Here is a 24599-nt window from a genome sequence, read left to right on the forward strand (position 1 = left end):
TTCGTATAACCAGCCCACCCCCTTTGTCTGCGGGGCGTATGACTACTTCTTTTCTTTTTCCAATTTCTTTAATTGCTTTCCACACGTTCCTATCCTTAGAATTCTTACTTTCGAGTTTCGCAAGATCGCTTTCCACCATCTTCTTGAAAGCGTTCATACATTGGTCACCCGGGACCTTTGGATTAAAAATCTAATTATTCCTAAGATTGGTGTGTACAAAACTGGATAGTTCTTCTGCTGGTTTCTTGTCCTTATTTAAAGCGTAGTGTTTTTTTATTCTTAATTTCCGCATAAATTTCTGCAGATCGATAAAAACCTCAAACTTGTCGATATTCTTGTCTGGTGCAAATTTTAATCCTAAATCCAAAACCTTTAATTCCTCATCGGTAAAAGTAGCATCGCTCAAGTTAAAAATTCCTTCTCCTAATACTCTCTTCTCCTTTTTCTTCTTCTTTCCTCCTCGTTTTCCTCTTGCCTGTAGCCTCTTTCTGTATCTCTTAGGATTTGATCTGATCCTCTGCCATGGTTCCTGTTCGATCCATTCCTTGTCTGCTGTGGATGTCCGTAGGTACCAATGTTCCTTTGTTGTGGATGTCCGTAAGTTCCTGTATCCCTGAACATTGGTACCTACGGACATCCACAGCAGACAAGGAATGGATCGAACAGGAACCATGGCAGAGGATCAGATCAAATCCTAAGAGATACAGAAAGAGGCTACAGGCAAGAGGAAAACGAGGAGGAAAGAAGAAGAAAAAGGAGAAGAGAGTATTAGGAGAAGGAATTTTTAACTTGAGCGATGCTACTTTTACCGATGAGGAATTAAAGGTTTTGGATTTAGGATTAAAATTTGCACCAGACAAGAATATCGACAAGTTTGAGGTTTTTATCGATCTGCAGAAATTTATGCGGAAATTAAGAATAAAAAAACACTACGCTTTAAATAAGGACAAGAAACCAGCAGAAGAACTATCCAGTTTCGTACACACCAATCTTAGGAATAATTCGATTTTTAATCCAAAGGTCCCGGGTGACCAATGTATGAATGCTTTCAAGAAGATGGTGGAAAGCGATCTTGCGAAACTCGAAAGTAAGATTTCTAAGGATAGGAACGTGTGGAAAGCAATTAAAGAAATTGGAAAAAGAAAAGAAGTAGTCATACGCCCCGCAGACAAAGGGGGTGGGCTGGTTATACGAAGGAAAGAAGACTATGAGGAAGAAATGAAGAACCTCCTTAGGGTAGAAAATACCTACAAGAAACTCAAAGGAAATCCAAAACAACTTTATAGTAAGAAATTGAAAGCTCTCGTGAGAAAAGGGAAAGATAGAGGGATTTTAAATAAGAAAGAAGCAAAATACCTGATTTGTGAGTCCACAAAGACACCAGTCATATATTACTTACCAAAAGTGCATAAGTGATTGGAGAAACCCCCAGGAAGACCGATTATAAGCGGGATCAATTCCCTGTTCTCTAGATTGGGAGAATACATTGATTGTTTTCTGAAACCAATGGTAACCAAAGGAAGGTCGTATTTAAAGGACAGTACGCAATTGATCAATGAATTAAAATATGTGACTGGGGTTGAAGATTGCCTTCTTGCGACAATAGATGTGAACTCCTTATATACCAGTATCATACAAAAACATGGCTTAAAAGGAGTAGAGAAAGCGCTTCATGGAGAAGGTAATCTCAAACAAGAACAGATTAATTTTATTTTGGAAGCCTTAAAACTAGCAATGGAAAGTAATTATTTTTGGTACCAGAAGGACTACTATGTTCAGACTAAGGGCGTCGCCATGGGAGCCAGATATGCCCCGAGCATGGCAAATTTATTCATGGACATGTGGGAAGAACAAAACATATATAAGAGTCCACGCCCGGAGATTGAATTTTACCGTTGCTATATTGATGACGTGATCATAGTGTGGAGGGGCACGGCAGACTCATTTAAGGACTTTTTAAGAACAATGAATCAGAATAAATATGGCATCTCTTTCAGTGGGAAATGCGATCCTCAAGAGATAGACTATCTAGATGTGCAGATCTTCAAAGAGAACAATGAACTACACACTAGAACCTTTTTTAAAACCACGGATCGCAACGGCTACATCCCAACATCTAGTTGTCACCATCCTAAGTGGAAGGAGAATATTCCGAAAGGTCAACTAATGAGGCTACGAAGAAATTGTCATAGGATAGATGATTATTACACACAAGCCGACACTTTGATCAAAAAATTTATTGACAAAGGATATCAAAAAGAACCCTTAGTGAGGCATATGATGGAGATAGGGGGTTTGGATCGTGATCTCCTATTGAGAAAAAAGGAGAAAGCTGACAACTTTTCCAAGATGGATATGGCCTTTATTACCGGTTTTAACAACTAATACCGTTCGGTCGAACACATTATTAGAAAGTATTGGCCAATTTTAAAATCCGATAGAATCTTGGCAAAGATACTTACAAAAAACCAAGATTCATCTACAAAGGAACCAGCTGGTACATAATGTGATCGACCCACCAAAAACGGTTAAATTGTTCCCTGAGATGAAAGGTTTTTATAGATGCCAAAAGTGCCTACCCTGCCGCGTGAGTAAAAAACAGCCAAAGAAAAAAATCATCCTTCAAATCGAGAACAGGGAGAGAGTACCAAATCAGGGAATTGATTACCTGTGAAAACACTCACGTTACATATGTGATCGAATGTCCCTGTCGGTTACAGTATGTGGGAAGAACCACTAGGCCTCTCCGCGTCAGGATTAGAGAACATATTAATAATATTAAAAAAGGCTTTCCAAAGCATAATCTTTCTAGGCACTTTGATGAAGTCCACAATAGAAACCCTACAGGATTCATTTTTTACGGTATAGATCTGATCAAAGATCACTGGAGAGGGGGCAACAAAAGAATAAAAGTGTCCCAGAATGAAACTAAGTGGATATACCGCTTAGGGAGTCTGGTACCTAGAGGGTTGAATGTGGACATCGATCTGAATTGCTTCTTATCTAATTTTTAAAATAGGTGGATTTAACATGTGTCCCTATTTTACTTCCGAAATTCCCGAAGAGATTTAAGATTTTCTCACACATATTATTTATTTCCTCCTCTAAATCCCTTAACAAGAGTTGATAGAATAGTTTAGACGGGTTTTTTAACGGGGTTTTTCTTATATTTAAGGCAAAAGTACCAAATCCCCCCCTTCTCCCGTTTTACAGCTGCTCCGTTTATATAATATACTCTTGTTGATCATGCCTAATACACTTTTATTATCATTTTAATATTTTTATATAGGAATTTTTTTCATTTTTTATATTCATAAAAATTTTTTTATCCTTTTTTATTTTTTATATTTTTTAATTCTATTTTTATTTTATTTTTTTGATTTATACACAAACTGATCTCTCCCTTTTATCCTATATTATAAAATAATACCTCCTGATTAAATGAGAACTAATATATTTATACCTTCACTTTTTAGTTATCTGACTGCCATCTGATAATATGTTGTATAAAGTTTTACTAGATAGTATCTGGTTTGCAACAACATTTTGTTCATGGGTGCCATTCCACGTTAACTAGAATATTATCTACAAAAACTCCACTAGATGGCGCTCAAGGAGATTCTACCTGTTCATATAGTACTTCCCTCTGGCTTATGAGGTTGAAAGTGTAATGGAAATTTGTAAGTTCTGTATATAATTGTATTGTATTTTGTATGTATTGCACATTGCCTTCACTGTGCAACAGCTCTAATAATGTTTTCAGTAAATGTTTACATTCTTTCGAGTTCTGATTAGAATAAGCCTGCCTATGTAACGCCCCTTGTTACCATAAATGTACAATTGTAATATTAATGTGATACCTACGTAATCATGTGCATAAAAACCTTCAATTGCGTCATAATAAAGCAGAACAGTAATTTGGAAAGATGCTGAGCGTATCTTTTGTGTCTGTTCCCTACTGCAGTAGTTATTATTAATTTGGAACCACTAATCAATATGAGGATAGGAGTTGCCTATCATCAATTCAACCGAGTCAGCAATGCTGAAGCCTGGACGGCCAAGAACCACATAGAAATCCAGCCCGTAGATTCCAATGCTTGGGTCATATTTAATACCCAGATCAATGTGCTCCTGGATACCAAAGCCAAAGTTTCCTGTTTCAGAGAAGTTATTCTTCCTCAGCTCATATTCTCTGACCTTAAGCCCTTTCTCCAAGATCTCTTCTGCTTTGGCTCCTCTGACAGTACAGTGAACTGCAATCTTTTCATTTCTCCTAATTCCAAAAGATCTCACGGTGTAACGAGCTTTGGAGAAGACAGGTGTCTGCCCAGTGAGCTGCTCCAGCACTTTGGCTGCCCGGGTCAGTCTGTCACCACTCTCTCCAACGCAGATATTGAGGCAGAGCTTGCGGATTCTCAGATCACGCATAGGATTTTCTTTCTCAGATTTTTCCGCCATGTTGGGAGAAGGGAAGAGCTGACTCGGTTGAATTGATGATAGGCAACTCCTATCCTCATATTGATTAGTGGTTCCAAATTAATAATAACTACTGCAGTAGGGAACAGACACAAAAGATACGCTCAGCATCTTTCCAAATTACTGTTCTGCTTTATTATGACGCAATTGAAGGTTTTTATGCACATGATTACGTAGGTATCACATTAATATTACAATTGTACATTTATGGTAACAAGGGGCGTTACATAGGCAGGCTTATTCTAATCAGAACTCGAAAGAATGTAAACATTTACTGAAAACATTATTAGAGCTGTTGCACAGTGAAGGCAATGTGCAATACATACAAAATACAATACAATTATATACAGAACTTACAAATTTCCATTACAGTCTCCCCTCTTTTGATCAATATTTTGATCACTAACCATACCTGCTATCACCTTTAACCTGGAACCTCCACATGCTTAGGTGGAGGTCGTCCTGGCCAAAGAGGCAAAAAAAAAAACTCCATTGTGGAGAAAATAATAGCTGAGCAACTTTTTCATTACCAAATGACTTTTCATTGTGAAAAACAAATGATTGATAAGACATATTTACAGAGTACTGGCTGTACACTCCTGTGGCCAGAATGGCCTTCTAGCTGAATTGTGGACATGCTGACTTATCAGCATATGTAAACACAGACAATTCTACATAAAATGGAAGACGTACAAAAGACAAATATGACTTCAACATGGCTGAACTACATTTCAAATATATATATATCCCTTACAATTAAAGTAATTTAATCAAAAAGTACCCTAGACTGTGATCACAAGAGGGAAACAAATCAAACACAGAGATTTCTTTAATTTAGTCATTTTTGCAGTGTCTGGTGTGGATCCAGGTGACTTTTCCTTCAAGTTTTGCAAAAACTGTACATGAAATAGATGCTGTATTGAGTCTCCAAACATTTCCTTATATATAAATGTCTCTTAACAATCCACAAGTCACCTGGCTTTAGTTTTAGATCCTTCCAAACTTTTAGGATCTGGAATTAGGGAGAAAACACATAAATGAGTTTGTAAAAAACCTTAAAAGATCATCAGCATTCTCCGTGAGATCCGAATGGAGGACTTCAGCTGCTGAGACAAAATATAAGCAAGTGAGTAACACACTCCCAAACCAAATCCCATAGGGAGAGAGTCCAACATCCCCCTTAGGGGCTTCATAAAATATAAGAAAACATTCAGGCAAAAGTTTTCTAGTTTCTTACTCTACTTTGTCCACTACATTGTAGACAGTGGGGGGTGTAAAAATAAAACCTCAAAACTTCTAGTAAGGACTCTCCTATAAAAAAAATGATTTCCTCTGTTACTCTCTGTACTTTCTGGCACTCTGTACTTACAAACTACTTCTGATAACACTTTTTACTGTGGCCTTTGCAGTAGCATTTGCCACTGGACATCCAAAAAACATGTCCATACAGACAAAATGCATACTCGTAAGATCCTGACTTGGGCATCTGGATATATCTTTTTGTAATCTCTGGGAGGGATGTTCAGCTTTTGGTAACACCTTTGGTAACAGGTAAAACAAGAAGTGGTGTGTTATAAAAACAACTGTGGAGAACCCTGGCTCTATCCCACGCTCATTTACTAAGGCAGCCATAACTGCTTGTGACTGATGACACGGTCCATGTGTCAAGCTGAAGGGAAAAGAGTGGCTGGCAGACATAAATGATCACCTTTTCCAAAGTCCTGTTTCATAAGAAGTTGCCCCCTGTGGACCACTTGTTCTTCTCGTTCTGGGGTCCTTAAAGTTGAATTATTAATCCCAGCTATACTGGGCCAGAACTAGGGTGGAATCTGTGAGTTGCACAGACCCATCAAGTGTCCGGGGCTGTAAATGCAGCATCCTTAGTGCATCCTGGTCTGCTTCCATGTGTGAAAGTTAATATGGCTACCTCAGCAAGAACCTGGAAGGCTGAAAACAGCCGATCAAATTAACTTGGCATGCTTGGTTGGTTCACCTGCCGAAGTAAAAACAAACTTCTGGCCCTTTAAATGGAACCAAAAGCTCTCTATATCTCGACTATCTATATAAATATACACTCTTTTTATAGCTCACAGGCTTTACTAAAACATGGAGCTCTGCTTCTTGAGCTGGGGAAAAAGGATCCAATGACTTTGAATACAGAGTATCCTTCTGGGTGATAAACAGCATCCTCAAATCTACAAAAAATGTAATATCTGGGTCTTCAGGGAGTGTGTCCTGCACTGGGCTCACAGCAGCTGATTCCTATGTCATCAATTTAACACATGCGTCTTTTCCTTTCTTTTGATTAAATGTACGCATTTTTCATTGTTAGATTTGTACATAAACAAACTCATATTTTAAACCTTTCATTAGACAAACATTTAGTTAGCTGTAAATTTGCTGCACAGAATGTCGGACCATTGACCAAAACAATATCTAACTTTGTCTAATAGCACCTTTGCATAAAAGCTACAGCTCTGATATATCGGGGTGAACCCTTCATTACTGGGTCCAGCTTGCATAAATATATTACAATGGCTTGTTTTCTATCACACTATTTGTGTAAGAACTCCAGTTTCATGTTTCAAAAGACAACTTTTTCCTGGCAATATTATAATAAATGATAACAATACCCTGCGGTCATGCAGAGATGTCCATAAATCCAAAACTATTCTTCTGCTTATACCACTGTACTTACAAGAAAAAGGGGCACATCATTTCACAATCCACACATTCTGCTTTGGATTTCAAAAATAAAAATAAATAAAAACAAAAGGACCAATCTGTATGATGGACCAGAAAGCATCAAAAACTATAAAACAACTGGCTGCAGGTGGCATCTATCCTAACAGGGTGTGTGGACTTGATGTGATGGGTCTGTTATATTTAAATTTTATTTATTAATACTCTTACATCATGGACCGCACATCAAGTTTTCATCAAAAACCTTACAATATCATTTTTGTAGAAAAACTTCTTATGTATCCCATCCATCTTGGCTTTGTTAAATATTATGGCAGCTTTATTCAAAATAACAACCTCATCTTAATCTTTTTTTTCTCTCACTAAGGGCTTATTGTATAAATGTAAAATTCCAAAATTGTTATCTTAATCTAAACTAATCCCATTTTTACAAATTTCCCCAATAACCTGGATTTCATTTCCAACCAAAGGTTGTCTAAACCAGTTTCAATATATCTATATAATTAATAAAATTGTTAAACTCATATTAGAAATGAATACTCATTATTACTTAATTTTACTTAATTTCCCTTTTTTAAATGCAGTGTTTCCACTATCAAAGGATATTCAATTTGTGTAACACACGGTTAAATGTAACCTTCATTTTACCATGTTTGGAAAACAGATTCAAAATAATTGTGATCACATTGTTTACCATTAGATTCGTTAACCTGGCACATTTTGTTATAAATGTTTTGTCTAAAAAACTGGAATTGGCATGATGTCCTTCCAGCTTATCACTAACCTCTCATCCCAGCCACATTTCTTTCATGAGAGCACAAAGGAGGGGGTCACATCTGCGTACATGACACACACAAGCAATAGAACTAAAGGTCCCAGCATTCGCACACACACCAATATCTCTCTAAAATCGCTTACATTTTTCCCATTTGTACACAACACATGCATATCATTCTCTCACTTTCTTTTAACTCTTTAATATTTCCCTGCCTAAATTCTGCTTTCCTTATTTTGTTTAAATAACTTTTATATCTAGCTTCTATGATTCTATGATCAGATGGGGAGCCACAGTGCTCATCCCATCTTCCCTCTCTGACAACATATAAAGTATTCTGTTTTACCTCTCATTTCTCTGTTTCTGACTTTTACTAGTTGTAGTGCCTGATCCAAAATTCATCCCACAACTTAACATGAAAATGTCCCTTTCTGTCTAGTTCTAATGTCACCCTTGATCCATCCTGCTCACATAGATAACTGTTTCTTTAGCTACATATAACCACCAATCAATACAGTTCGATTAAGGGGAGTAAAATAGGTACCCTTTGTCCCGAAAATGCCTTACCGATCAAGGAAGTCTGATAACTCAAATGTAATCAAAAGGCTTACCTCAGCCGGCTGATTATCAGAAATTCCCGGATCGTCTCAAGCTCCTCGTTTCGGATACTCAGGGTCACCTGGAATCCCCTCCTAAGGCAAAGCTCGCCATGCTGACTCGGTTGAATTGATGATAGGCAACTCCTATCCTCATATTGATTAGTGGTTCCAAATTAATAATAACTACTGCAGTAGGGAACAGACACAAAAGATACGCTCAGCATCTTTCCAAATTACTGTTCTGCTTTATTATGACGCAATTGAAGGTTTTTATGCACATGATTACGTAGGTATCACATTAATATTACAATTGTACATTTATGGTAACAAGGGGCGTTACATAGGCAGGCTTATTCTAATCAGAACTCGAAAGAATGTAAACATTTACTGAAAACATTATTAGAGCTGTTGCACAGTGAAGGCAATGTGCAATACATACAAAATACAATACAATTATATACAGAACTTACAAATTTCCATTACAAAAGCGAATAGGTCAATGTTCCTATCTCCGTAATTGAGCATTTTTCTGATTGGATCTGCACGATGCTCATTACTTAGCATCTGACGTGGGATTGGCCGCAACATGTATTACACCCAGATATAAGACGTTGAGAGGGCCAAGATGGCAGCGCCTCTGATGACGTCCGTGTGACGAAACGCGTAAGGCGGAACTATCTTGGCACGCACAACGTCACTTCCTGTTATCGTGGTTTCTGCTTACTGACCGGTGGAACGCAAGCGGTAGTTGCGAACAGCGCAGCGTCCCGGAACAGTAAGGGGAGATAGAGAGCTTGTACGCTCCCTCCTCTATTTTTTAAAAATCCACACTACATTCCTTGGAACTGGCTGAGCTCCTTGGATTTTTATGAGCATTTATAAATAAACTTATCTATATGGAGTCACGCTATGTGGATCACTTTTTTATTTCTATATAATACGTTGGAGCGGATGTTCGTTTGGGAATAGGATTGCTACAGGGGAATATCACCTTCCCCCCATCCCCTTCCTTTACATGAGTGGATGATCCGGATCGAGGAACCGGATCAGAAAAGATACCAACACTAAAGGGATTCGATCGGCACCCGGATTTGATCGGCACCTGGAAAATAAACATCTTACGCTTTACCCCTGCAGGGGTATAGCGTTCCGGTGAGTGGAATCACATCAGGGGGACTGTGTTTAAAACCGGGAAGAATTTGGTTGGAAGACATCATATGAACACTTGCTATTTCACATGAGACTTTTGATTGTTGTTATTAATTAAAATTACAGAGAGTTTATTATAAGAAGCATATATATTAATTAATCCACAATAACTTTTAATTTTTTATTCTCATATTTATTTTATATTTATTAAATCTCACCTATATATATATATCTTATTTATATATACTCATACACATTTTTTGAGTATCTCCTGCACTCCACTACATAGGGGTGCAGACACTCTCCACCTTTATTCATTATTTGTAGTTTATTTTCACTATTCAGTAGATGTTAGAACACCGTTAATTGGACTACACCTGACACTTTTGCACTTTTTGGGGTTTGTCTAGTCACATAACAGACCGTTACTTATATTATATTTCACTATTAGAGATTATTAATTCTGACTATCATTACATATGGGATTAAGGTTACACAAAATAATTAATTTGAATCAGCAATTATAATATTTTTATTTTTAAGTTCATTAACCAGCACTCATCAATTTTTTATGTGGGATATACACTATTGCACTCAAAGTTTTATCATTTAGTGCCGTTCCTATAGAATATCACATAGACACACCTATCACTATAATTATTATATGCCAACAAAATTTTTTTTTATGCACAGCGCCACTCCCTACTTTTTATATTTATCCTTTTGGGAGTACACTTTGTCCCCTGCCTACATAGGGGGGCAGCAGTTGCAAATATATCCTGAAGCGCGGATCCATTGATAAACAATAAAAGAAGATTGCTCAGAGCTGGATTAACTCTTTGTGGCAAGACTGGGCTCAAATGATAGGAAATCTTATACTCTACATTATGACATAAAAAAAAAAAAATTTCGGGTTTACATCCACTTTAATGTTTATTGTTACCATTGTTTGCTTTTTCAGGTACACCATTCAGCTGCAACACTGATTTATTTATCTTGACAGCAACAGTGTTTGCTCTCCCAATACGTAAATCAGTGACTCCAGTGCTGTAGGAGGTGATTTCACCACCACAGTTAAAAAAAATGGTGCATGTATGCCTATCATTAGAAATGGGTGGATGCAGGGTGGTATTCTAATGGTGGGCATACCCAACGAGCAATATCTTTTTTTTGTTCAGCCCACAGGCTGCATGAAAAAAAAAGAACATTACAATATATTCCCAACAAAGACCAGCAATGTACTGGAATGTTGCTGGACTTTGGTTATACCAGAATGATGCCTGCAGGTTTAGGTATCATCTTGGTATTGTTCTTTTCAGCCAGCGGTCGACTTTAATGTAAAAACAATCCTAGTGGCTAATTAGCCGCTAGACTGCTTTTACAAGCAGTGGGAGGGAACGTCCCCCCCCCCTCCCGTCGTCTTCCTTGGTTTTCTCAGGCTCTCCTTTCCCACCGGGGACCTGATAATGCAGCCGCTGGCTCCCGCAGCTGACCATAAAGTTGATCGAAGATCAGAATGGCTCCAATCATCTCTATGACCTAAGAAACTGGAAGCTACGAGCATTTCATGACTTTGGTTTCGCTGGATATAAACAGCGCCATTGGGAAATTGGGAAAGCATCTTATCACACCGATCTTGGTGTGGTCAGATGCTTTGAGGGCAGAGGAGAGATCTAGAGTCTAATAAACCCATTTTTTTTAAAAGAGTACCAGTCACTACATATTGCTATCATAGGGGATTATTTACATTCTCTGTGATAACAATAAAAATTATTTAAAAAAAAGCAAAATAAATAAATAGAAAATAAAATGAATAAAAAATCACCCTTGTCCACCCGTGCTCGCGCACAAAGGCGTAAGCAAGCGTCGGCCTCGTGTCATATGAAAACATCAATTTCACAATGCATGTGAGGTATCACTGCGAACGTTAGATTGAGAGCAGTAATTTTAAAAATGTATGTAGTTTGTTGCCGCTGCACTGTTGTACGCAATTTTAAAGCATGTCGTGTTTGGTATCCATGTACTCGGCATAAGATCATCTTTTATATTTTATCAAGCATTTGGGCAATATAGTGTGTTTTAGTGCATTCAAATTCAAAAAGTGTTTATTTTCCAAAAAAATAGCATTTGAAAAATCATTGTGCAAATACAGTGTGAAAAAATATTTTTTCTACACCTATTATTTTAATCCTTAGGGCCTTTGCTTTAAAAAAAAAAGAACTTTTTGGGGGTTCAGAGTAATTTTCTAGCAAAAAAAATATTTTTCCATGTAAACAAAAAATGTCAGAAACAGCTTTGTCTTCAAGTGGTTAGAAGAGTGTGTGATGTGTGGCATAAACTTCTAATGTTGTGCATTAAAATACCAGGACAGTTCAAACCCCCCCAAATTACCCCTTTTTAGAAAGTAGGCACCCCAAGCTATTTAGGCAGGCAGTATAGCCGCATACAGGACCCCTAAAACCAAGCATTGCCTTCAGGCTTCCTAAGGGCGTAAATTTTTTATTTCACTCCTCACTACCTATCACAGTTTCGGAGGCCATGAAATGCCCAGATAGCACCCCCCCCCCCCCCCATGACCCCATTTTGGAAAGTAGACACCCACGCTATTTGCTGAGAGGCATGTTAAGTCCATGGAATGTTTTATATTTTGACACGAGTTTCGGGAAATATTTTTTTTTTCACAAAGTTGTCACTAAATGATATATTGCTCAAACATGCCATGGGCATATGTGAAATTACACCCCAAAATACATTTTGCTGCCTCTCCTGAGTACAGGAATACCACATGAGTAGGACTTTTTGGGAGCCTAGCCACATACAGGACCCCGAAAACCAAGCACTGCCTTCAGGCTATCTAATTGCGTAAAATGGTGATTTCACTCCTCACTACCTATCACAGTTTCGGAGACCCTGAAATGTCAAGATAGCACAAAACCCACCCAAATGACCCCATTTTGGAAAGTAGGCAAGGTATTTGCTAAGAGGCATGGTGAGTATTTTGCAGCTCTCATTTGTTGGAAAATGAAGAAAGAAAAGGAAAATGTATTTTTTTTCTTTTTTAAATTTTCAAAACGTTGTGACAAAAAGCGAGATCTGAAAAATACTCAATATGCCTCTCAGCAAATAGCTTAGTGAGTCTACTTTCCAAAATGGGGTAATTTGGGGGGTTTGTGCTATCTGGGCATTTCATGGCCTCCGAAACTGTGATAGGTAGTGAGGAGTGAAATCAAGAATTTACGCCCTTAGAAAGCCTGAAGGCAGTGATTGGTTTTCGGGGTCCTGTACGTGGCTAGACTGCCAAAAAGTCCCACACATGTGGTATCCCTGTACTCAGGAGAAGCAGCAGAATATATTTTGTTGTGTAATTTCACATATTCCCATATCATGTTTGAGCAATACATCATTTAGTGACAACTTTGTGGAAAAAAAAGTATTGTAATTTCCCCGAAACTTGTGGCAAAATATAAACTATTCCATGGACTCAACATGCCTCTCAGCAAATAGCTTGGGTGTCTACTTTCCAAAATGGGGTCATTTGGGGGGGGGGGTTGTGCTATCTGGGCTTTTCATGGCCTCCAAAACTGTGATAGGTAGTGAAGAGTGAAATCAAGAATTTACGCCCTTAGAAACTGAAGGCGGTGCTTGGTTTTTGGGGTCCTGTACGCGGCTAGACTGCCAAAAAGTCCCACACATGTGGTATCCCCATAATCAGGAGAAGCAGCATAATGTATTTTGGGTTGTAATTTCACATATGCCCATGGCATGTTTGAGCAATATATCATTTCAGTGCTTTGTGTTAAAATGTATTTATTTTTTTTATTTTCAATCACTTGTGACAAAAAATAAAACTATTCAATGTGCTCAAAAAGACTCTCAGCAAATTCCTTGGGGTGTCTACTTTCCAAAATGGGGTCATTCAGGGAGGGGGTATTGTACTACCCTGCCATTTTAGCACCTCAAGAAATGAGATACGCAGTCATAAACTAAAAGCTGCGTAAATTCCAGAAAATGTACCCTAGTTTGTAGACGCTATAACTTTTGCGCAAACCAATAAATATTCGCTTGTTGCATTTTTTTTTTTTACCCGAGACATGTGGCTGAATGCTTTTTGGCCTAAATGTATGACTAAAATTGAATTTATTGTATTTTTTTTTTATAGCAAAATTTTTTCGTTTATATTGCAAAAAATAAAAACCGCAGAGGTGATCAAATACCACCAAACGAAAGCTCTATTTGTGGGAAAAAAAGCACGCAAATTTCGCTTGGGTACAGAATTTAATGACCACGCAATTACTAGTTAAAGCAGCGCAGTGCCAAATTGTAAAAAGAGGTCTGGTCAGGAAGAGGGTAAATCCTTCTGGGGCTGAAGTGGTTAATCAGTACAGTTGTCATCCGAAAATACAATACAAATACACTACAACACATGACATCACTTTCGATTTTTTATTCTGTCGTACGAGAATTTTCAGAACCTTAGTAAACTCTTCAGGTTCGATATACGACTAGCATGCAAAAAGAAAAACTGGACGATCTGTCGTCTGATTTTCGGATCGCGTGTACGGGGCATTAGAGTGAACATCTTCCTAACTTATGTCTGGGCTGGACTCAGCTGCCGAAAACACAAATACACTATGTTCAACATAATCAACAAGTGTATAGGCATGGAATTCCTATGGAGACTGGAATGAAGGCTCATGAGTAATACAGAATAATAAAGGGAAAGGTAGTTGACTTTTAGGATGCCTGGCCCCATTACACAAACCTGTGTTCCCCAACCCCATACAAAAGTAATCCTTATAGTGACCAGATGGCAGCCCTTAGAAAGCCCTTAGAAAGGTAGGTGACACTTAGGATGCCTGGTCCCATTACACAAACCTTTGTTCCCCAACCCCATACAAAAGTAATCCTTATAGTGACCTGATGGCAGCCCTTAGAAAGCCTTGCATGCTTTATAGAAAAGACAGCATAATACAGTTAACATAACTGTAAAATAATGATTTTATAAAAAGCAAAAAAAAAAAAATATATATATAAATCTGAAAACAATAGACTTTCTGTGTGTGTGTGTGTGTGTGTGTGGTAATTGATTTATTTGAGCAAGTGATGATGACCACAGTCTGATATACAGATAACCTCTGGGGGGAGAATTTATGATGCAATTTTATCTGTATATAAAATAAAATAATAAAAACATGAAACAGCAAGTGTGTGATATATGGAAGTCATATCCAAAATTATTTTCAAGAAATATTACAACAATAAATCAAAATGTGTGCTCGCTAAAAATGCACTATAGTTTATTTTTTTCATTTTCTGGATTTAAGAACTGTCCATTATTTCCTAGGAATTGATTTTGGCATCTAAATGTGCACTTACTTTTCCTTTCAATCTTATGATAAAATTAAGAGCGGAGCTTGACTACCATGTTTAGATTGCATTTGAACATGCTAGCCTATGATAGTCATGGGCTTGGTAGCAGGAGACACACTCTTTGCAGCTTGGCTCCAAAACTGGTGTGTAATGCCACATTATGTGCACACATAGCTTAAGTGTGACTACAATAAGTGAAACAGTGAAAAGTTTAACTTATATAGTAGACCAATTAAATCCTCATTTATTACTGTAAAGCAGGCTGTACAATGCAGGGTCCTTTTACTTTTTTAACACCGCTAAATGCTGCAGCAACATACCATAAATCTCATACAGGCAAAGGTTCCACTCTCCAGCAACACTGCTCCGATATACAGTTCCCCTACTCCTTGAGCAGCTCTGTTGATTGGAGCAGTGTTTGAAAGGTGTAACGAAAAATGTAAAAAAGCTCCATATTACCATATGTTCAGACAGGCTGAATTACAGTAATAAATCAGGAGGGTTAATTTGGGCTTTAAAAAATGTATTCAGTGAAGCATGATGCCAAACAATGAAAAATAGATTTGTGGGTTTACATACACTTTAAATCATCATACCCTTATACTCATTAGTGCTCTTTACATAGCAGCCAAAGGTTTAGCTACAGATATCACAAGGTTAAAGAAATACTAAAGGTGATTTTTTTTAATGAAATAAAAAAGATGTTATACTTACCTACTCTGTGCAGTGATATTGCACAGAGCAATCCCATACCTCCTTGTTGGCAATCCCCTACTGACGCTTTCCTCTCCTCCTTCCTTCATAGCAGGCCGGGTGTAGGCAGGTGCAGTCTGTATTATCCTTTGGAGCTGGTGCTCGAATGTAGCAGGTGGGGAAGGAAGTCGGGGGCAACTTGGTTCATATATGATTTCCCACCCTCTTTTTTGCAAAAGCAGCCAGGGATGGAGGCGCAATATTCCGTTGCGTCTTTAAAGTCCCAAAAATATTCCCTTTTTTCTTTGATACTGATTAGGGATGGAGGTGTGTGTGGTTCAAGAGCCTTCACTTCCTTGTATCTGACCCCTAGTGGTCAAGTCACCATATACCACATTGAACACAGCTGATTTTGATGGACACACTGCTGCTGTAATTGTCTCTACTCCTTTGAGCTGAATTGGTTCAGTGTGTTCTGCAGCTGACAGGTTGGCCAGTGTTTTGTTTGCACGGGAGCTGCGATGCACGCTGCATGCCTTCCCTCTCCCCTCCTTCCCACACATTATGGGGATGGGGGATTGGGAGGGCGATTTCACAGTGCATCGGCGCCACACCTTCCACTCCATGCGTGTGACGCCCAGTGGGCATCCCTTCACACAGGTGTGTGCTATTTCAGCTTGGCTGACACATGGTGAGTAGGTCTGGCTGCTGCCGTGCTGTCTCTCCCTTGTCATGCCAGTGTGACGCTGGATGGGACCCTGGCCATTGGGCTCACCCTGCAGTTCCCCCTCAGTGACCTTTTCTCAGCAGTCCCACATTGCACTCCATTTTTGGTTCATATCCCATTAGGACCTACATGGGTAAATACATAGCAAGCTCTTGATTTATTCTTAAATTCCTCTATAACAAGCATTACTAATATTTATTTACTCCAGTTTTCATTCATTTCTCCTGATTTCAGGAATTTCATCTCCTCTTCCCTATTCTTACTATATGGAAACCCTATTTTTTCATTCTGTTCACTTTGTTGATATGCTCCACAATATACTTCTATACTGTGGTGATGGGTTTACTCTATATGACATGTCTTTTTATTTATACCAATATGGTAACAAACCACTTACTTTATTGTATACAATACAGCAATCACATCTACAGTTACATCAAGATTTTTCTATACACACTTTTTTTGGGGGGGACTGCGTGTGTGCTCCTGATCCATGCTTGGGTCCTTTCCTCAGCTCACGCGCTGGACATAATTATCTGGCTGACCTCCGGCAGGTGGTATCGCATGGCCTAGTATCAGCTCTTATGTGAGTACTTTCAGTTATGGCCCTTTACTTGTTCATCATCATCTTTAACCCCTCTACCCCTCCAGTCTGTGGTTATATTAAACTATCATGGTTATTTTTTTATCCCCTTTTAGTACATGGATGCACTTGCTCCTGTTGAGTGTATAGAAGTCCACGAAACGTTGTTGAGCTTATTTTGATGCATCCATTTCATATTTATGATTCCAGATGGTTTTTATTGCTCTACCACCCTGACATAATGTTATGCCTACTCTATTTGAGGAACTGTGATGTATAATATTTACTTTCTGTGTCATTTTGGTGACTATCCTTAATATGTATGTTGATACTTTGTATTTTATATGCTAATGTGCTATTATGCGTTATATGGGTTGATCCATGCCCTATCTTTGGTCTAATAAAGAATAAAATGTTTTACATATGTATATGGTTTTGTCTGGCTCTACCCCACGCACCTCATCTAAAGTCCCCCCCTCCCCCCCTCTTTGTTGCAAAAGCAACCAGAGATGGAGACGCAATATTCCCCGTTGAGTCACAAAAATATCCCCTTTTTTCTTTGATATATGATTTCCCCGGTCACAGGGAGACAGCTATCCAATTGGATGCTGCCACCTTATGTGACTTTGTCGGCCACCTTGGGTCTCCATGATTAAGCCCTGGGGGTGGGGTGAAACATGTTGGAGTTGTGGTCTGATGAATTGAGCTGAGGCTTCTTTTAGTTGCATACCACTAGGGCTGGGTGAGGCGTGCGCGGTCGGGCTACTTGTTTCTGTTTTGCATTATGCTTAGGGCCTGGATGAACCTTTCCTCAGCCTGCACCCTCACTGGTTAGCCTGAGCAGGGTCCCTCAAGCATTTATCATAGGTCAACTTGGGTCAGGCAGAGTCTATTTAAGGTGCTTGCTTGTGTTTTTTGCGAGTGGCTAGCATAGGGAAAGGATCCCCTTCTGTCAGGGACAGTACTAGAGATAGGGAAAGGTTCCGGGGGAGTAGGAACAGTGCAGGGACTACATCTACCTTAAAGGAAGACTTCACTTTTGGGTGTAGACAAGCTAGGCCACATTCCACTCCTCGTGGTAGACGCTGTCAGCATCTTCCATTGTGCATTTCGTGGGTCCACCGCTGTCTCAGTTGTACGTGGCTCCAGTTGGGTGTGCTCCCTCGCTGTTGTACTTGCTACAATTTTCTACAATATACTGTTGTTGTTGAACTCAGACTCTGTGTGTTTTCTGTCCACTGCACAATGTTGCACCTAACTAGGATTTCCACCCCATGCCTTTAAACCTGAACACATATTAATTACACAGGTTATGTGGCTTATTAAGGTGGTAATTAAACTCAGTGCCTTATCTGCATTAAATTAGCCTCAGAACCTGTGTAATTAATATGTGTTCAGTTTTAAAGGGATGAGGTGGCAACTCTACACCTAACCCACACGAGTGCTATGGAGGCACCTGTGTGCATGTGCTCCTAGGAGTTTGACTAACAACAGCAGGAGATGACGGCTCCCGTTGTTCTCAGTGTCTGTTGTGAGACCAGGAAGTGAATGGAACGGTGTTACAGCCGAGACAGCGCAAGAGCAGTGAGAAGAGTCAGGTAAGTGTTTAGGGCTGGAGGTGAGCAGGATAGGTAGTGAGAATTTTTTTTACCTTAATGCAGAGTATGCATTATTCATTATGCAGTATTCATTCATGCACGTCTGTCTCAACAAAGTAAACTTAAGGAAAAAATCTATATTCACCATTTACCAAACTGACTGTTTGTGTTAGTATGTGCATAACTCTAGCCCATAATGGCAGTAAAGAATAATATGAAATAAAAGATGGTTTCACAGCATAAGGTAACCATGTTTGTCACCATACTGATTCGTAATTATGTGTAAGTTTCTATTCCTGACCTGATTACAACTAGAGATACCTGATGGCATTTGCTGGATGGCCAAATGCAATCAGCTGATACTTGTGCTTAACCTTCAGACACAGGAGAGGTAATTGCATCTTCTTCAGAAGGATTATTAATAGCAAATAACCTCTGTAAAGCAAAATCTATTCATTTACCCAGGAAGATGGGCCTTATACTTTAGGTCACAATAAAAGCAGAAATTTGCGCTTTCAAATTTTTAGGTATGTTGCAAAAAATCAAACAGTAAAAATTCTGATTAATTCAGTTTTTTAATACTACAAAATGCGGAAAAGTCCAAGGCATTAATACTTACAGTATTTAAGAGTGTTATATCCTGGACCATTTACATGTATTTTTGTGAAATAGTTTGTTGGGTCTTTCAGGCAACGATGTGTAAATAAATAAGTGATGATAAGACTACCCTGGTCGTTAAAATGTATAAAGCATATGCAGTGTGATGTCCTACACTGACTATGAATTTGTATACAAAATCTTGGTCCTGAAAACCAATGAGTCTCCTGAGGTTACACATAAACACAAGATAGGAACGCAGTCATCTTTTAATAATATCTAGAAACTGCTTCGGCACACATGCTGCTGTCTCCAGGGACTCATGAAATGACAACAGAAATGTATTACAAATTGGACTCTTCCCATGATAAAACATACTGGAGCAGATCCCAGAAAGCTACATGTGTGCACTGCAGTAATTTAATGTGCACTGGTGCTGGTCGGACAGAATTAACATTAACCATTAGACAGTGTTCTTTTCTTTTTATTCTGCTCTTCAGTGCCCAGCTCAGGAAGACAGCGTCCTAGTATAAGATTGGCAAAGAAAGTCAAATTTTAAGGTCTAATTTGCATGCAATAGGATGATGGAAGTGTTAGAGAAAGTAGACGTAGAGAAATGGTACAAATTCTAAAATCTGATCTGTGTCCTTTGAGCACCTTTAAAGTCAGAAAGTGCAAACATAAATGGCAAATTTGCTAAAGCAATTATTTCACTGAACAGGTGTTTGCAAATAAACAGACCATAAAAATGCAGATACAATGTAAAATGTATCTATCTAGAAACCAGAAAAGTATAAATTGGCTGGCCCTTCTGGAAAAGCTCCTAAAAGCGAAACATAAACATGGATTAGCTTCTACAATAAAAGTGCGTGGATTGCTGAACATTTAATATGTAACGCTATAGTTTTGGATAGAATGTAGAAAGGTCAGAGCACCTGTCTGCTTTTTAATCATGTCTGTGTACCTACTGAGGAGATTCACCCTCATTATTTGCTCTGGTGACCATTGACCAGGGTACAGAAAGTGAAGAAATATCCAACATCTTTAAGTTGTCACAGGAACCAGAGAAGAGGGGAGATCTTTCATCCAACAAGTAAACCTTTGGTGATAACTGGTATAACGAGGGATATCCCTTCACTTTGGAAAGATCACCTCTTGCTTCCTGGTGTATCTCTGGTACAGGAAGTATAAGTGAAATATTTACCAATGGGATACAGACAGGAAAAAAAAACTGAATGGGATCCTAACCATTTCCTGCTCTAACTGCATGGTATCACAATGGTCATTGGTTGCATTTTATTTAGCTGTGTACAAAAACGGAAAATTGTTATCAAGTACTTACTGTAATTTTCCTTTTCTGGCCCATCCTCACATCAGCACATAACAGGTTAACACCTCCTTTGGAGCCCCACATGACCACACATTCCAAGCTGAATAAAAGACAGCCCCTCCCCAAACTAAGATGTTCAATAACCTGGCCTGCGACAGGCCACTAGGTAGGGAGTCCTGTGCTGACATGAGGCTGGGCCAGGAAAGAAAAATTATGGTAAGTATTTAATAAAAAATTTACGTTTTCCTGGCCCAGCTCATGTCAGCACATAACGGGATATACCAAAGCTAATATAGGGTGGGAGATAAGAAATGAAAAGAGACACTGACAATCAAAGAAAAGCTGCTAAAGCCAGAATTATTTCATCTCTCTTGTCCCAAACTTGCTGACTGAATATTTTAGTTTGTAGGGTTGAATGAAGGCTGCACCAGACCTTCAAGCTAGCCCTTACCTATATCTTCCAAGCAATACTGGCATAACTGCCCCAAAGGCTGCCAGCCCTCTAGTCAAATAGGCTTGCAATTGTTTCAGACCAGAAAAGATTGTACACTTTCCTCCTTTGACCAAGTACACTGTACACTTGACCATGTGTAAGAAAACTGAAGTCTTCCTGCTGTGCACTCAGTGCCTCTCGTGTGAAAACTCAGGGGGACTACTTCCCAGTTTTTCTGGAAACTGGATACCACTTTAAAATTGAACTTTGGAGATAGACGTGGTATCCCTAGCTCTGGTAAAAAAAAAAAAGAAAAGAAAAAGACATCAAAGGGTCCTTGCAGGAAAGTGTTGCAATCTTCAACATCCTTCAGTCTGAAGTAGTTGCTGTCAGGAGAACTAGTTTTACCGTGAGGTACTTCAATGGAAATGAAACCTATTAGAGCAAAGGGTGCTCTCAGATCCAAGCCTCACAGAGGGAACAAGGATTTCCCTCAAGGTCATATGTAGATTGTCATCTGGAAGAAGCATCTGGTCACTGGCTTTTGCACCCATCCGCAGCCTGTGAAAAGATAAAGTAGAGATCTGTACCTTAAATGGAGTTGTATGCCAGACCAACCTCTAGCGCTGACTGTAAAATGTTACAGCAGGGAAGACAGGAGAGAAAGCTTTTGGTGAGTAAACAAAACAAACTTCTTTTATATCCTCTCCTTTGTAGCGTTCATGGATGATCTTCTGGTCACCAAGGTCTGAACAACCTCAGATGAAAATTCCTGCACCTCTAGTGTAGCCTATTCCATAGCCAGGCTATTAAAAGTAGTCTCATTGGATTGGGGTGCTGTTACTAACCTTGCCATAAAAGATTTAATTTGACCAGAGACAAAGATTAAACAGAAAATTCCATGGCACCATGAACTGTATGACAGAGTCTTTGCATTGGTATCCAGTTGCAAATATCAGAAGCTGCATGTTTAGTGAAGTCTCCCTGAGAACTACTGCTGGAACGCCCCATAGGGCCAATATTGGTATGAGGCACTTGTTGAAAAAATATTCTGCCGAACCGAACCAATAATTGGATTTGCTTCCCTGGCAATAAGATCAACCTTAACTGTGTCAGAGAAGGACCTTTTCTACCCTTGCTCACCATGCTCCCGCGCGCATGCGTGGCGGATTGGCGCTCCGGTGCACACGCATGCGCGGCCCGATGGTGCGGTACATGTGCGTGCACAACAGCTCGCGTGTGCGCGCAGTAGCTCGCGTGTGTGCACGGTAGTGCACGAGTTGTGCGTAATGGCACACGCCAGGGCGCACACTATGGCGGGCTATTTCAGACGGCTCTGGCGCCCAGACGGGTAGCTGGTTTGTCGTCAGCTTCCTGTTTGTGCCTGTTTCCAGTTTGCTATACCTGACTACCTGCTGTGACCCGGACTGTTCCTGACTACGCTGCTGCTCTCCTTAAGCTGACCCTCGGCCTGCTTAAATGGACTTTGCTTGATCTGCCTACCAGTGTTTGACCCTCAGCCTGCCTAATGGACTTTGCTTGAACTGCCTACTAGTGTTTGACCCTCGGCCTGCCTGACGGGCTTGCTTACCTGCCTTACCTGGATTTGTCCTCTGGCCTGTTTCACGGACTAGTTTACTTCCTCTGGTACCCGATTCCTTCGTCCTGCACCAGACCCATGGCCAGTTTCTGAACCTCAGCTAAGCCTCCATACAGCTTTTCAGTCTTTCTAAGGAACTCACCCCTGCTGGTGGCCCATGCCTCCGCGTGCCACCTGTTCCCTGTATCACCTTCGGGGACTGGGTGCGCGTGGTCACAAGGGCGAGCCACTCTTGGCATCTCGGCCTCGGTAAGTACTACCCATGACAGTACAAACTAGCCAGATGTCAGAGGCCGACAGAGCACGCTCTCCTCTGGAGATCTTGTGCCAGCAGGTCTCAGCTCTTACTGATGCCGTCCAAAAGCTTCAAGAAGGATATACTCAGATTGATAGCCGCCTTCAGCAACTCACGGGACAACCTTTACCTGCAGCCGCAGCTCCCGCACCTACCAGTGGGGTCTCCTCCTCTCAGGCTACCACTAAGCCTACTGTAGTAATGGCGCTCCCGGAGCCTAGGGTTCCCACACCTGAGCGCTTTGCAGGAGATCGCAAGAAGTACAGGGCTTTTAAAAATGCCTGTTCCCTCTATTTAGCCCTTCAGCCCAGGACTTTTTCTTCAGAAATCATAAAAGTGGGTTTTGTGATCTCCTTTCTGGCCGAGGAACCCCAAGCTTAGGCACACAGCCTGATGGAACAAAGGAGCCCTGTGCTGAACTCAATCAATTCTTTTGAGAGTATGTCTCAACTTTATGACGACCCGCAATGCACGGCCACAGCTGAAGCAACCTTGCATAGCTTGTCACAAGGAAGAAGACCAATAGAGGACTATACGATGGAATTTTGTAAGTGGGTGGCTGATACTGGCTGGAATGAGCCTGCCCTAAAATACCAGTACCGTCAAGGCCTGTCTGAGGTCCTTAAGGACGAATTAGACAGGATAGAAACCCCAGCTTCTCTAGAGGAGTTGATCCAATCAGCCACCAAGCTGGATAGGCGCTTGCATGAGCAACGCTCAAAGCGTTTCCAGGGGCCGCGTCTGGCTTGGACGTCATCCAGGCCAATTCCGACCCATGTGCCATCTCCGGCTGCAGTCACCTCTTCAGCCCCTGAGGTCGAGCCTATGCAGCTCGGTTTGGTCCGTGCTTCTCTGACCCCTGAGGAAAGGCAATGCAGATGCCAATCCAACCTGTGCTTATACTGCGGGGGTACCGGACATTTTATACGCAGCTGTCCAGTAAGGCCTAGTAAGTCCTACCCGCAAAACTCTGTGAACTATCAAGCCAGTGATTTGCCTAAGACTTACGTTATTCTGTTTGTCTCCTTACAGCTAACGGAAGGGGAAATTCGCCTGCCCGCTATAATTGACTCTGGAGCTTGCAGCTGTTTCCTAGATGTTACCCTGGCTCACAGTCTACATATTCCTCTTCAAACCAAGGCACGGAGTCTCCAAATACATCTGGCTGATGGGTCTCTTCCCCGCTCTGAACCCATTCTTGCTACCACGGACTCTGGCCATCAGGAGTTCCTGCGATTCCATCTCATCCATTCTCCAATCTTTCCTATTATACTATGTCTGCCTTGGCTCCAGGCACACGACCCTCAGATAAACTGGAGTACCAAGGAAGTATCTTTCTCGTCTCAATGCTGCTCCCAGCACTGCCTCTCCCCAGCTCCTAGTGTCTGCTCAACCATCACAACCATGCCTGACAACCTGGAACATGTCCCCTCTGTGTACCTTGGGTTCCAGGATGTGTTTGATAAACAAAAGGCCGATTGCTTACCACCACATGGGCCGTATGACTGCCCTATCGACCTCCTGCCTGGCTCAGAAGTTCCGTTCGGTCAGATCTTTCCACTATCAGAAACTGAGCTAAAAGCCCTCAAGCAGTACATTATTATTATTATTATACAGTATTTATATAGCGCCAACAGTTTACATAGCGCTTTACAACTTGAGGGTAGACAG

At 40.2% G+C, this 24599-nt stretch overlaps 2 protein-coding genes across 2 annotated transcripts in view; both read right to left on the bottom strand.

Moving 5' to 3' along the window:
* Nucleotides 1–24599, bottom strand: part of LOC141127496 (inactive dipeptidyl peptidase 10-like) — a 303439-nt gene that overhangs the window by 239308 nt on the left and 39532 nt on the right. The gene's annotated exons all lie outside the window — the stretch shown is intronic.
* LOC141129773 (large ribosomal subunit protein uL5-like) lies at nt 3988–4482 on the bottom strand. Its single transcript, XM_073617855.1, has one exon. The coding sequence runs from the start codon at nt 4456–4458 to the stop codon at nt 3988–3990; it is 471 nt and encodes a 156-aa protein (XP_073473956.1). The 5' UTR covers nt 4459–4482.

The sequence above is a fragment of the Aquarana catesbeiana genome, linkage group LG02, assembly GCF_042186555.1.
Source record: "Aquarana catesbeiana isolate 2022-GZ linkage group LG02, ASM4218655v1, whole genome shotgun sequence".
Taxonomy (NCBI): Eukaryota; Metazoa; Chordata; class Amphibia; order Anura; family Ranidae; genus Aquarana; species Aquarana catesbeiana.

Excerpts from the sequence above, each read along its gene's own strand:
- LOC141129773 (XM_073617855.1), bottom strand. The coding sequence starts at position 4,458 with ATGGCGGAAAAATCTGAGAAAGAAAATCCTATGCGTGATCTGAGAATC.